This window comes from Myotis myotis, unplaced genomic scaffold (genome assembly GCF_014108235.1).
Source record: "Myotis myotis isolate mMyoMyo1 unplaced genomic scaffold, mMyoMyo1.p scaffold_m19_p_18, whole genome shotgun sequence".
Lineage (NCBI taxonomy): Eukaryota > Metazoa > Chordata > Mammalia > Chiroptera > Vespertilionidae > Myotis > Myotis myotis.
This window is the reverse complement of record NW_023416322.1, coordinates 36,957,091-36,971,593: the sequence shown is the minus strand read 5'-3', so window position 1 is coordinate 36,971,593 and position 14,503 is coordinate 36,957,091. Positions and strand designations below refer to the sequence as shown.

General features: G+C 41.1%; 1 protein-coding gene and 1 pseudogene across 1 annotated transcript; both read left to right on the top strand.

Annotated features, from left to right (window-relative positions):
* The first annotated feature begins 90 nt into the window (after nt 1-90).
* ATP5PB (ATP synthase peripheral stalk-membrane subunit b) lies at nt 91-14,467 on the top strand. Its single transcript, XM_036342354.1, has 7 exons — nt 91-246; nt 522-558; nt 4,818-4,963; nt 8,491-8,654; nt 9,074-9,199; nt 12,904-13,083; nt 14,056-14,467. Exons 1-7 carry the CDS (start codon nt 207-209, stop codon nt 14,131-14,133), a joined length of 771 nt encoding a protein of 256 aa, XP_036198247.1. The 5' UTR covers nt 91-206; the 3' UTR covers nt 14,134-14,467.
* Nucleotides 6,916-7,050, top strand: LOC118673826 (annotated as a pseudogene).
* Nucleotides 14,468-14,503: the final 36 nt, after the last annotated feature.

The following is a 14,503-nucleotide window of genomic DNA, read 5'->3' as shown; positions in this document are numbered from 1 at the left end:
CTTTCCGACTGCCGCCCTCCGCGACTGGTTCTCCGCGCTGCGTGCCTCTTATCGCGAGAAAAAACAATTGGAGAGGAAGTTGAGGGAACGAGGGTTCGCGTTCTCTTCTCGCGAGACTTGCGGGCGACCATCTTGCTCGGACTCCGATAGAATACTTCGTCCAGGTCACCCGGCCGCCAGGACCGCCGAGCCTGCCCTCGCTGACCATGTTGTCTCGGGTGGTGTTTTCTGCAGCCGCCGCAGCGGGTGAGAGGTGTAGGCCTGGGTGGGGCTACCAGAGTGACCGTAGAGAAGCGCGTCTAGGGTTACGCGGAGCGGGTGGGAGGACAGTGGTCGAAGAAACGCTAGCGAGCCTGGGGCCTGAGTCGGGGGTTCTTAGCGCCGCTGGGAAGGTGGGCGCGAGGTCTCGGGGGACAGGAAAGAGAGGTGAGTGGCCTTAGTGGTCGGGCCCCGCGGGGACCAAGGGAGGGGCGAACCAAATGTCACCTTGACCTTGCTGACCTGCGCTTGTGTGTTTGCAGCCCCCTCCCTGAAGAACGCCGCCCTCCTCGGTCCCGGGTAAGTGAGGGGCGTCATGCTCCCCTTCGCCCTTGTTTTTTTGTCCTCGCCTTTCGCTTCTCTGTGACCTCTCAGCTTTGGGCCAGAAATTACCTTCTTTTAGGTAATTTTGGAACGCGTAAAGCTTCATTCAAACACTGGGGCTTCTGAGCTACCGTCGTCGTATCACATTATGGCAAAGATGCAGAGTTTTAGGCGATGTGTCCTAACTAAACTGTAAACCGGTTTGATGTCTTCTAAGCCCCGCCCCTCTCCCTTGTGACCTTCAGGTAGACAGAGCTGCCACCTTTCGAATCAGAGTTCCTGTGATCCGAATTTTTGCGTACCCAAGGACAAGTTTTTGCCTTGTTTTTAGTTAAATGTATTGGGGTGACATTAAGTTTCAAGTGCATCACCTGTAGATTGCATTGTGTGCTCATTGAGTCTCCTTCCCTCGCCGTGTATGTATTTCACCCCCGTTACCCTCATCAGCCTTCCCTCAGCCCCTTTCTGGTCAGACTGTTGTCCGTGTCTGTGAGTTGATTTGTTTTTGTTTGTTAGTTTGTTGCTTTCTGTTTCATAGCCCACATATGAGTGAACAGGTTTTTTAAAGTAAAACAAAAATGAAGCGAGTTGTTTGCAGTCTGTCTCCCAGATTGCGACTTTTACTGCCAGGAGATAAGAGCCAGGGAAATGTATTGATTCAATAGGTATTTAGTTGCCACCCAGACAGCCAGAGATAGAAAATGAGCAAGGCTGAGGGCCTGCCTTTATGGAGCTGACAGTCCAGAGAGGAGGCAGCTGTAGAGCAATGGTTTGGAGCAGCGATTTTCAGCCTGTGTGCCACAGGGATTTTAAAACATGCAACGCCTGACTATTTAGTCAAGGGCACTGACCTCTTTTCCCTTCGACTGTCAAATAAAAAAGTGAAGACAGCCCACACAACAATGGCCATCAAGTGAATGTATCAAAATTATATCTTTTTTGGGGGGGTCAGGTCGGCCAAAAATATAATACATTTTTTGGTGTGCCGCAGAATTTTAGTTAGTTATGTGTGCCACGAGATGAAAAGCTTGAAAATCACTGGTTTAGCATAAGAACTCCAAAGCTAGAAGAAAGAGGTACACCTGGCCTCTCCACTTACCAGCTGTGTGACCTCTGTTTCCTCATCTGCACAATGAAGATAATTGTGCATTATGGGTTATGAACATTAAAAGAGTTAATCTCTGTGAAACTATAAAACCAGTGCCAGATACGTAGTATATGCTTAGTAAATGTTAGCAGCTGTTAGGTTAATATTATTTCATAAAATGTCCATTTGGGAGGGTGATTTCTGTTTTTAGCTGTAAATCTTGCAAAATGGGATAACTATTCTGTGGCTTGAAAAGGTGGCTTTAATCTCTCTGTAATTTTTGAGTATGTAATAAAGCAAAGCTATAATTGCTTCCAACTTATCAGAGAAGAAAGATTCCATACAGACAAGTAAATACAGGTAATAAATAAAATACACAAGATTCATATATAAGATACAAGGAACATCCTCGATTTCTCTTTCTTTCAGTTTCCATATCTAATGCATCAGCAAGGTCCTTCCACCAGATTGTACCTTGACTCTGACCACTTCTCCCGCTACCACCCTAGGGTACGAACCGCCATCAACTTTCACAGGGGCTATTCTGGTAGCCTCTCAACTAGTTTCCTTGCATCTCTTCTTTCCCATTACGGCCCCTTCTCCCAGTAGGAATTATGTCCGTCTCCTCACCCCACCCCCCTGAACCCTTCAGAGCTCCCAATCCCACTTGAAATAAAATCCAAGCTTGCATCGCCAGAAGGCCCAAAAGGAGCGGGTCCTATCATGCCTCGTTAGTCACTGTCCTTTTAGCTCATTCTGGGGCCATGTGGCCTTGCTGTTCCTTTTACAATTGTGGAGCTTATTTTTTGCCGCAAATCTTTGTCCTTGCTCTTCTCTCTTTCCCCAAGGTCAGTGGCTCAGGTGGCCTCTGGCCTCCTACAAAACGCCTGCTCCCACTCTGTTGCTCCCTGTCCCCTTATCTCGCTCCGTTTTTCCTCATAGAACCCGAAATAGCTACCTGAAAGCGTACAGACCTATACACACACTCCCCACAGCCTTACAACAGTGTTAAACAGGCTGGGACTTGGTGTGCTTGTTGCTGTGCTTTCAGGGCCTGACATAAGTGGAAAGTCAGTGATGAATGTTTGTGGAATGAATAAGTGTTACCCCAAGATTGGAGAGGCCCTGATAAAGGATGTACTAGAGATGTCCTGAAGGCTGGTTGGATTTGGCAGTTATTAAGTGAAAGGCATAGCAGGCAGAAGGAACAGCATGAAGGGAGTGGGGTTTTTTTTGTTGGTTTATGAGAGCTGTGAGTACTTCATGGCTAGAGGGTAGGAGAATGAAAGGTGAGAGTCTAAAATTTGACAGATGCTGAATCATGTGCGCTATATTAAGTAGTTTGTTTTTCTGTAGGCTTTAAGTAAAATTTGCATTTTAAAAATATTGGCAGCAGTGTGTCAGGGGATAGGATTAAGGGGTATTTGACCAGAAGAAGAGAGACCAGGTTTGGGATTATTAAGTTCAGGCAAGAGATGAGGGCTTGAACTACGACAGCCAGTTGAGGAGAAGATTTGTGTCAGCCTAAAGCCAATTCTCCAGTGCTGTGATTAAAATCAGCGGTTCTCAGCCTGGGCCAGTGTGCCCTCCATGGGACATTTGGAGGGGGGATGCTACACTAGATGCTTCTAGTGCAGTGGTTGGCAAACTGCGGCTCGCAAGGCACATGCGGCTCTTTGGCCCCTTGAGTGTGGCTCTTCCACAAAATACCACATGCGTGCGTGCACATACAGTGCGGTTGAAACTTCGTGGCCTATGCGTAGAAGTTGGTATTTTGTGGAAGAGCCACACTCAAGGGGCCAAAGAGCCGTATGTGCCCCGCGAGCCAGTTTGCCGACCAGGGTTCTAGTGTGTACAGACCACAGGGATACTGCTAATCCCTTTACAGCGCACAGAACAGTCTTCTACAACAAAGTATTGCCAGTAGTCCAAACTGTCAGTAGTGCTAAGGTTGAGAAACCCTGATTTAAATGAAAGAATCTTGAGCATGATTCTCAGATTTCAAAAGTTGATGGGGTATTGAAACTAAAAGAAAATACTATAGAGTGTAAACTGTAATTCAGAAAGATAAAAATAATGTTAAAAAGACAAGCGGTGAACCAAAATCAAAGAAATAATATAAACTCTTACATTGCAAGGGGATGGAGGTACAGAGAATTGGGACAAAAACATACCGAGTATTTGAAGGAGACTACGCTTAACAGCAGATAGGAGAACGACTAGTGGATTTTATTTAATCTGAAACCTAATGAGACACCAATTTGCTATAACTGCTAAAAATGGAATCTTAGGCTACTACAGTACAAGAATAATTTTCAAATCCACTGTAGTACAATACAATAGTAGTACAATACAATAATGGCAATAGCAAGTTCAGAATATATATTTGTAGAATGAATGATTTGGTCATGCTGTGTTAAGAGTATTATGTTCAGTTCTGTGTACCTAGTTTTTGTAAACAAAATCAGAGAGCTCCTTGTGGTGGACAGTCAGGATTGTGTGGGGAGTGAGATGTTTAACCCACATATACTAGTATGAGCGTATCTTTCGTACAGAGAAAAATAAAATCAGAACCATAAAAGGAGGTTTCAAGACATACATAGCAGTTCAATTCAAAGATGAACATAATTAGAGCTACCTAACACTGAAACAAACCTGTTTCACGTAGTGTTGGTCAGCACCCCATCCCAGAGAATATTCAAAAAGGTCAAAGTTCTTGCCATCAGGGAGCTCATAACAGTGGACATGTAATAGTTAACCACTGACATAGGACTTTAACATACGCCAAGTATCATTCTAAACGGGTTTAGGATTTGAACCCAGACAGTAGTCTGCCTTTGGTCTATGTTCTTATATATTTCCGTGCTGATAATAGACAGATAACTGATGAGACTTACAGAAGGGATTCTAGTTTTGGGTAGAAGATTGCATACGACTTTATGTAAGTCATTTGCCTTGTCACACAGCTAATTATTAGACCCTAACTTTCCTGTTCTTGGTCTATTCTCTCTGTTATGACCTTTCTGTTCTTGGTCCCCGTCTCTTTCTTGTTGCCTCAGTCCTTATCCCCATTCATTGTTTCTGCTAACTTCATACACTGTGTTCTCTTTAAAGAATAGGCTTTAAATTTGTGTCATTACTACCTTAGGGTTGTGCAAGCAACAAGGACCTTTCACACTGGGCAGCCAAGTCTTGCCCCTGTACCACCTCTTCCTGAATATGGAGGAAAAGTTCGTCTTGGACTGATCCCTGAGGAATTCTTCCAGTTTCTTTATCCTAAAACTGGTGTAACAGGTGAGCATTTGCCCATTTTGATAGTATGTTTGGATTGTGTGATTTATGTTAACCTAGTATTTGGGCAGCCTCTTACTTCTTCACATACACCACAAAAATCAAGCCAGCTGTTTTAAAAGTAATTGTGGAAGTGATTCAGTATAACAATTTAGTTGCTCTAACTTGTCTTTGAAATAAATTTGTTTGGAATTTTAACTTGATTTTTAGCAATGTCTCCATTTGTTGATATACTAAATTTATTGAATGCCTGCTCTGTGCCAGGCACTAGTCCAGGCATGCAGTGGTATGCCATCACAGAACATACATTTTATTGTAGGATACACAATAAAGAAACAAGTAACTGTACAATATACTATCTAATAGAAATAGCTGTGGATTAGAATAAAGCCAGGTAAGGCAGTAGAGTGTATTAAATTGTATATGTAAGCATGAAAACAAAGTGGGCTGTATTTATTAGCTTTTCCCCCTCTCAAAACATAAAATGTTGTGAAACATTGCGTTTTTATAATGCAACTAGAGGCCCAATGTATGGGGTCGTGCCTGGCAGCGTCCTTCAGCCTTTCCTGCATTCTCTCATATCCCAGGATCCCTCGGGGGGCCCATCCAACATCCCCCGAGGGATGTAGCAGTGCACAAAGTGGCGGGCGGCCAGGGAGGAGCCCAGGCCGCTCCACTGCGCCCGCTGTAGCCGCTAGGAAGCACTGACATGGAGGCGGGAGAGGCTCTCGGTCACCAGCCATGGGCCCGGCTTCTGGCTGAGCGGCACTCCCGCTGTGGAAGCGCACTGACCACCAGGGGACAGCTCCTGCGTTGAGCGTCTGCCCCCTGGTGGTCAGTGTGCGTCATAGCGACTGGTTGTAACAGTTGCTTAGGCTTCTTTATATAGAAAGAAGATATGTTTTCACTTAACACTATTTAATTCTTACAACAGTCCCATGAAGACATTTTCATTAACCAGAAGAACTAGGAAACCAAGGATTTACCAAATTTATTCTCTTTAGTAACTGAGTTGTACTTAAATCCAGATTCTCCAATTAGGTTTAGTGTCCTTTCTGCTACATGCACTGCCTTGCTTGCTGTACTCACGTACTGCTAGGATTGTGGAACATCGGAAACCAAGGTGTTTTTTTGAACCCTCCAGGGAGTGCCTAGATTAGCATTTTCCTAACTCAGTGGTCGGCAAACTGCGGCTCGCAAGCCACAGGCGGCTCTTTGGCCCCTTGAGTGTGGCTCTTCCACAAAATACCACGTGCGGGTGTGCACGTACAGTACGATTGAAACTTCATGGCCCACGCGCAGAAGTCGGTATTTTGTGGAAGAGCCACACTCAAGGGGCCAAAGAGCCGCATGTGGCTTTCAAGCCGCAGTTTGCCGACCACTGTCGTAACTGAAATTGCAAGAAACATTAGTGTCCACAGATCTCCATAGATGATGAAAATGTTACATGTGATAGACCTTTTTTGCAAATTCACATTTAAAATCTATATATAGAAGGCAAATTAAAAAACAAAACAAATCTTGAAACATTGTATGGGAAACTGGGTAAAATATTTTTGAAACTCTAGTTGACCATTGACGTGGGTTTGAACTGTAGGGGTCCATTTATATGTGGATATTTTTCAGTAAATACTGTAAATAGCCGGTTTGGCTCAATGGATAGAGTGTCAGCCTTCGGACTGAAAGGTCCCAGGTTTGATTCCAGTCAAGGGCATGTACCTTGGTTGTGGGCACATCCCCAGTGGGGGCTGGTGCAGGAGGCAGCTGATAGATGTTTCTCTCTCATCGATGTTTCTAACTATCCCTCTCCCTTCTTCTCTGTAAAAAATCAATAAAATATATATTTTTAAAAAAACAAAAAATCTTTCTTAAAAAAGGCCAATTTAAAATAAATACTGTAAATGTATTTTTCTTATTTTCTTATGTCTCTAACTTTATTGTAAGAACAGCATATAATACTTACCTGGCAGGGGAGATACCATGATCACGAAGGTGGTTTTCCCACGGTGAGGCTTATCCATTGCACTCCGGATGTGCTGACCCCTGCGATTTCCCCAAATGTCAGCGCCGCGGGAGCCTCGGTTGGCCTCGGATAGCCGGTCCCCCGCTCGTCCCTGCTGGCGGGCCATTGCGCCCCCCACGGGCGCGGCGCACCACTGCCGCGCCTCGGGACCGGGTCCGGGTCCGGTGTGGAGAGCCCTTCGTCCTGGGAAACGGGGTGCGGCCGGAAAGGGGGCCGCCCCCACGCCCTTCACGCAACGCACGTTCGTGGGGAACCTGGCGCTAAACCATTCGTAGACGACCTGCTTCTGGGTCGGGGTTTCGTACGTAGCAGAGCGGCTCCCTCGCTGCGATCTATTGAAAGTCAGCCTTCGACACAAGGGTTTGAAATAATAAAAAAAAGAACAGCATATAATACATATAACATACAAGATATGTGTTAATTGACTGTTTATGATATTGGATAAGGCTTCCATTAACAAGGCTATTGGTAGTTAAGTTTGGGGGGGGAGGTCAAAAGTTATGTGTGAGTTTTGGGCTGGGGGGATGGTCAACACCCCTAACTTCACTGCTCCCCACCACATTGTTCAGAGGTCAGCAGTAAAACCCCTTTATTCTCATAATATAGCCTAACGTCCTTTGTTGCTAGTGTTGCTCAAAAACACTAAAATGCTGCCATGAAGGTCTGCTTTGTCTCTGTTTAGCGTCCTGGGAGGCAAGAAAAGATAGCTATATTTGAAGCATTTGAAGATGCTACAGGAATTGAGAACCCCGATATCTAATTATTCCTTTTTTATGTATGTACTACTTTATAGCTGTAGTTGTTTTTTATCTTCAGTGTCAGGTTCCTAGTCAATAAAAATAAGCAGCAGTAGATCAATTTTATCCTGACTAATGTTCCCATTCAATAAGTTGTACATTCTGCTGAACAAATTACTTCTGAAAGTTACCTGACACCTTTGTGGAATAGTTCTTGTTTGTTGAGCAGCTATGCTAGGCACATTATTTTTTAAAAATATATGTTTTTATTGATTTTATAGAGAGAGGAGAGGGAGAAAGAGATAGAAACATCAGTGAGAGAAACATCGGTTGGCTGCCTCCTGCACACCCCCCACTGGGAATCGAGCCCACAACGTGGGCCCGGAATCAAACCAGCGACCTCTTGGTGCATGGGTCAACACTCAACCATTGAGCCACACCAGCTGGGCTGTGCTAGGCACTTTACATACATTATTTTTAATTTCATCAACCCTGTGAAGAAGGTACTGTTCCCATTTTACAGATGAGGAATCTATGCTTAGAAATTACTTACATTCCCCAGTTTCTTGTAAGTTGTAGAGTCAGATTTCCTTGAGTTCAGATCCTTGTTCTCTCAACTCTACCATAATGCTTCTCAATCCAGTGTTCTTCTTTGAATCCAATTATTTTAATCATTATTTGGCCTTCAACTAATTAAATGCAGAATTATCTTTCTGTCTTACCCTGTTAGATCTAGCATATCCATCATAAAATAACCTTTTCTTTTTTAGGGCCCTATGTGCTCGGAACTGGGCTTATCTTATATTTTCTATCCAAAGAAATATATGTGGTTACTCCAGACACCATCTCTGCTGTATCAACAATAGGGTTGCTTGTCTATGTCATTAAAAAATATGGTGCCTCTATTGGGGAATTTGCTGATAAACTCAATGAGGTAAGAACCATAAACCTTATTTCCCATTTGAGACCATAGTAGAAGCCATCAAGTGATGTTTTTGATATGAATGTATATATATCTGTATATACATATATATTCAATATAGTTAGAAATTAATCTAGTTATAAGTACAACTACAGGTGTTGATAGGTTACTAATTTGAGATCAGAAATCAAGATAAATTTTTGAAAATCTACCAAACTTTCTCCACATTTTCCATGGTTTTGTTCATTCAACAGATACTGTGTAGCTGTCATGGGCAATTCTTTTAAAGGATTTGTGCATTTCTCCCTATATGTGTGTATGTCTCTGTGTTTTTATAAATGAGGGATATAACTTTGCGGAAAAATAAAATGAATCTGTTTTATTACTCTTGGTGCTTTCACTGATCTTTGTTCTAAATATTGTAATTGCAGCAACAAATTGCCCAACTAGAAGAAGCAAAACAGGCTACCATGAAAGGTATCCAGGATGCAATTGAGCTGGAGAAGTCCCAGCAGGCACTGGTTCAAAAGCGCCATTACCTTTTTGATGTCCAGAGGGTAGGTTTCAGAACTTTCTAAGAAGAATAAAGTTACTCATTTGTATGCATTTAAAAAAAAAAATTTAGACTCTCTTACATGAGGAATGGCTGGAAATTGAGCATATTTTATTTAGAAAAGAGAAGATTTAGGTGGGGGTTGGCAGTTAAGGCTGTTTAGACATTGAAGACCTATCACGTGTGTAAATGTTTAGTTATTACTCTAAAATTAGAAAGCTAAAATTATAAATCCACACAAAAGGAAAACAATCATTGTTACAGCTGATTAAAGAATGGAATTCACTGTCTAAGGCATTTCACGAGGAAACATGTTTGCTATAAGAAAATCTGATACTTACATTCCAAATTTACAAGCAGATTCAGGTAGTAGTAGAACTTTTTACTATGGTCAGAGCAGAATTAGATTGTAAAATATTTAGTTTTTTAAACCACTTTAGGAACATGTCCAAATATTTTGTTATTACTTTGAGTACAGTACTTTATGCCTAATATTTAAAGTGAGATGTCCTTATATTGAGGTTTTATGTTATAGAAATACCCGTGAAATGAAAAATGACATGCTTAGGTAAAGTAAGTATCTGAATAGTAGGCTAGTCCAATATTTCTCTTTTTTTTTTTAAAGCACTCTATCTAGTTTTTTTGTTTAATATATTTTTTTATTGATTTCAGAGAGGAAGGAAGAGGGAGAGAGAGATAGAAACATCAATGATGAGAGAGAATCATTGATCGGCTGCCTCCTGCACGCCCCCACTAGGGATCGAGCCCACAACCCAGGTATGTGCCCTTGGCCGGAATCAAACCTGGGACCCTTCAGTCCGTAGGCCAACGCTCCATCCACTGAGCCAAACAGGCCAGGGTGTCTAGTCAAATATTTCCTAGTGTGGTCTCAGTACCACACAAGCATCAGTCATTTGGTGCAGGTTTTAGGACCTATTCTAAGACCTGTGGCATCAGAGCCTCTGCTAGGAGCTATCCAGATATCTGTCGTTTACAAACAGGATGCCTGAAGATTCTTAAGCACGTGAATGTTTTAAAACCTCTCTCCATGCAGAATTAGGTTACAGCCAGAGAATACTTTCTGCCTCATGCATAATTGAGTTCTTCCTCTATGGAGACACCAGTCAAGACAGGTTCTGGGATTACAGCAGAGAACAAAACAAAGTCTGCCTTCGTGGAATCTACTTTCTAGCCAAGGGTTGAGAAAAGGGCAGAAAAAAAATTGATCAGACTTGAGTGTCGATTGGTAATAAGTGCTATGTAGAGCAATAAACTAATGTTAAAGGGAAAGAGAGTTTAGAAGGAGAAGTTACTATTTTAATAGGCAATCAGAAAGGCCTCTAATGTGATTTTTGAGCAGAAACCAGAAGAAGTGATGGTGCAGCTATGTGGATTTCTGGAGAAATAGTATTCCGGGCAGAGGGAAGAACATTTGTAATGTCATCCCTAAACCTGGAAGCTTGCTCAGTATAGTCAAGGAAAGTAAGGAGGCCAATGTAACTGAAGTAGATTGGGTGAGAAGGAGAATTTTAAAAAGGCAAGGTGGAGTGTGGCCAGGGGCTAGATCATATAAAGTCTTACAGACTTCTGGAAAAACTTTTACCTGTACTCTGAAGGAGAGAGAAAGTCACTAAAGCTTTTAAGCAAAGGAGTGATATGATCTCACGTTTTGAAGGACCACTCTGATTATCCTGTTGCAGGTAGCCTTTGGTCTTGTATGCATTGATTTGAAATGCCAATGAGTTGGTGAAGTAGAGTTGTTAGTTAGGGTCATTGGATATATGAGTCTGGAATCGATGGGGATAATTCCAGGCTGCAGATTTTGGAGTCATGAGCTTACAGGTGGCAATTAAATCCATAATTTTGGAACACAAGGGGAAAAAACAGGTAAAAAAAAAAAAAGTACTTCAATTTGTAGTCCCTCTACTTATGGTCAAGTAATAAAGGGCCTAAGAATTTACCATAGGATTTAGCAATATGGAGGTTCTTGGTGACCTTGGTAAGGGCTACTTTAGTGAAGCGATTGGAGTGGGTTGAAGAAAACAATGGAAGAAAGGAAAATGGAGTCAGTATAGACAACTGAAAATTGTCAGAGTTTTACTGTAATGGTGGGCAAAGAAATTAATAGCTAGGAGGGGAGGATGTAGGAATCGAGAGATTAAAAAAAAAGTATCATTACATATGAGCATCTGATAGAAGTTAGGAAAAAATTAATGCCAGAAAGGGGAGGGGAGAGTTTGCTGGAGTGATGTCCGTCAGTAGCCAGAGGGCTTGGGATAGAATGCACACGTGGAGGGGTTGGCTTCAAGAGCATAGATATAGATAGTTCAGCCATAGCTACAGAAAGGAAGGCAACGCATGTGAGTATAGATTCGGGTAGGTTGTTTTATGTGGTGGTAGAAGCTTGTGGAAATTCTTTTGTTCCTCTTTCTCAGTGAAATAAGAAGGAAGTTCATTTGCTGTGAGTTGGAAGTAGAGAAGAAGATACGAGAGATTTGAGTGGAAGGAGGATCAGGAGAGGGAATGGGCTAATGAACTGTACTCAGGAGTATTAAGGGCCTCCGTGAGATTAACATGCCAAGCCTTCACATTTGACAGGCTGACTATAAGGAATCTCATCACACACGAGGAGATGACAATGTCCCTGTCACCATTATTAAATTGATAATGTTCTGGAGGCGTGAGTAGATATTATTAGAGAAGAGAAAGAAGCGAGAGGTATAAAAATTCAAAAAGGCAAAGTTAATCTTACAGATTACCTGATTATATTCCTAGAAGACCTAAGAGAAGCAACATAACTCTTAAAACAAGAAGTAAATTCAGCAAAGTGTCTGGATACAAAATTAATATCAAACAAAATCAGTAGACTTCTATATGCAAATAGCAATCCATCAGAAAATATACTGGAGGAAGATAAACCATTTAGGAAACGATTCCTAGGAGTAAACTTCACTAGAAATGTATAATCTTTTTTCTTTGTGAAGTGCTTGTGAGGTATGAGGCTCTGAGATTGGAAGGCTCATATTATAAAGACATCAATTCTACTTTAATCTTTAAATTTTAACACATTCCTTCTTAGAAAGAAAATACTAAGAGATAGAGGTGGGATGTTGGGACTTGGACAAATTGATAAATAGAAAATTAAAAATTTTAACAGGGATATTCTGAAAAATTGAAATTATGAGGAACAATCCTGCCAAATATTAAAATTATAAAATTAGAATGAACTTGAAATAGTATGGTCTGGTATATGAGTAGAAACTCAGGTGATAGGGTTTAGAGATAGACCTAAACACATATGGCAGTTTACATCAATGGCATTTTCATCTTAGTGGAGGAAGGACAAATGGGTACCTTTGTCAGTAGTATATATAAAGTTGGTTTCCTACCTTCTGCCTCATGCTAAAATAAATTTCAAGTGAATTAAAGATCTTATTAAATGAAACTATAAAAGTAGAAAAGAGAGTATGAAAAGAAATACAGTACCCTTGGAGTTGACAGGGCCTTTCTAATAAAGATAACAAAATCCAGAAACTTACCTGTGGTACAGTGTTAACTAGATTCATTGTAGTAATGTTGTCACAGTATATACAAATATAGAATCATTGTATGCATGAAATTAACAGAGAGGTCAATTACACTCATAAAAGACAATTTGGAAACTATACGTTGAAGTGCAGTTTTCATCATTCCTTCATTTTGCTTCAGAATAACATTGCTATGGCCTTGGAGGTTACTTACCGGGAACGGCTGCATAGAGTATACAAGGAGGTCAAGAATCGCCTGGACTATCATATCTCTGTGCAGAATATGATGCGTCGGAAGGAACAAGAGCACATGGTGCAATGGGTGGAGAAGCATGTGGTACAGAGCATCTCTGCACAGCAGGTACATGGTGTTTGAAGCTTCTGGACTTGGAGTGGTATCTCTGACAGGTGTCCACTGGTGGCCCAGCCAGGATCAGAACAGCCGGCCAGGAGTTTTTAGAGACAATCTCTAGTTGGTTTTTCTGAATGGTGGAACCTAGAAAATGCTGCACAGCTACCTGGGTGGCTTCCTCCTCCAGAGTTTGGTTAAAGGCCTCTTATCTCAGGTCAGAACAATAGAAAGATTGTTCAGAACACTGGTTGTTGCAGACTGATCAAGTTCATCATTTGGGAAACATTAACCAACACATTTAATTTCTCTCTAAAACATAGAGACTAGACAAGGTTATTTCTGAGCCCCTTCCATTTCCTAATTTAATGATTTTCATTCCATTTCCTCTTTCCCAACACCTGATTTATTGGTCTTGAACAGAAATTTTTTCTATTTACCTAAACTTGATTTCCTTTGTAAAAATTATGTTCTTTATGTACTTTTGACATGATTTCTTCTTTCCCAGATATGTAGTGTTATATTAATGAATTGTTTTTTTAATAAACTATCTTTTATGTAAAAAAAAATACTTATTTTAAAAAGTTGGAAAATGTAAAAAAGTGCAGAAAATAAAAGAACAGTTATTTTCATTCTTAATAATTTTGTATTGCTAATCTTAGTTTGCTCTCTTTCAAGCAGCTAGTAGCTGTACAGCTCACACCGATGGCATGTGGTTACAGGCGTAACTGGCTTCAAACTTTACATAGATTTCATTTATAAAAGCTGAGCCAGGGGATTTTAATCCCTGAATTTTCTTAAAATAAATTGCTTCTTCCCCGTGTAAATAAGTAAATAATTCCTAATAGTTTATTATATTTAAAGTCAGTAATACAACTAAAGATTGTGTAAGAATCTCAAGGTTTTGTAGGAGATAAGAATTGCATGTTTATATCCTTCCGTGATTTGGAAAGATCTAACCAGATTTCTCTTTTCTTATCACAGGAAAAGGAGACAATTGCCAAGTGCATTTCAGATCTAAAGCTGCTTGCAAAGAAGGCTCAAGCACAGCCAGTTATGTAATGCATCTATCCAGACTGAGACAGCTAGAAACATTTGAGGGACGGACTGGAAACTAGGCTGTGACAAAAGCTTTCTGTACCGCCATCTGCTGGAGTTACAGTTACCCCACTTAAAATGAAAAGCGTGAGTTTCATCTAGTGAGAGAATTAAAACAGTCTATTGGCCAGTGAGGTGTTTATTGTCCTTCTTGCTCTGATTTTGAGTTCTTCTATGATCACTTTTGAATAAGCAGTTTCCTCTTAATACAATTTGGTACCTGACTAAAGACTACCAAGTTATAATTTAAATTTGTAATTAATGCTATCATCTTACAATAAAGTGACAGTTGAAACAAGGTTTTTTCAAATTGTGTAATCTTCTGAAATACTAT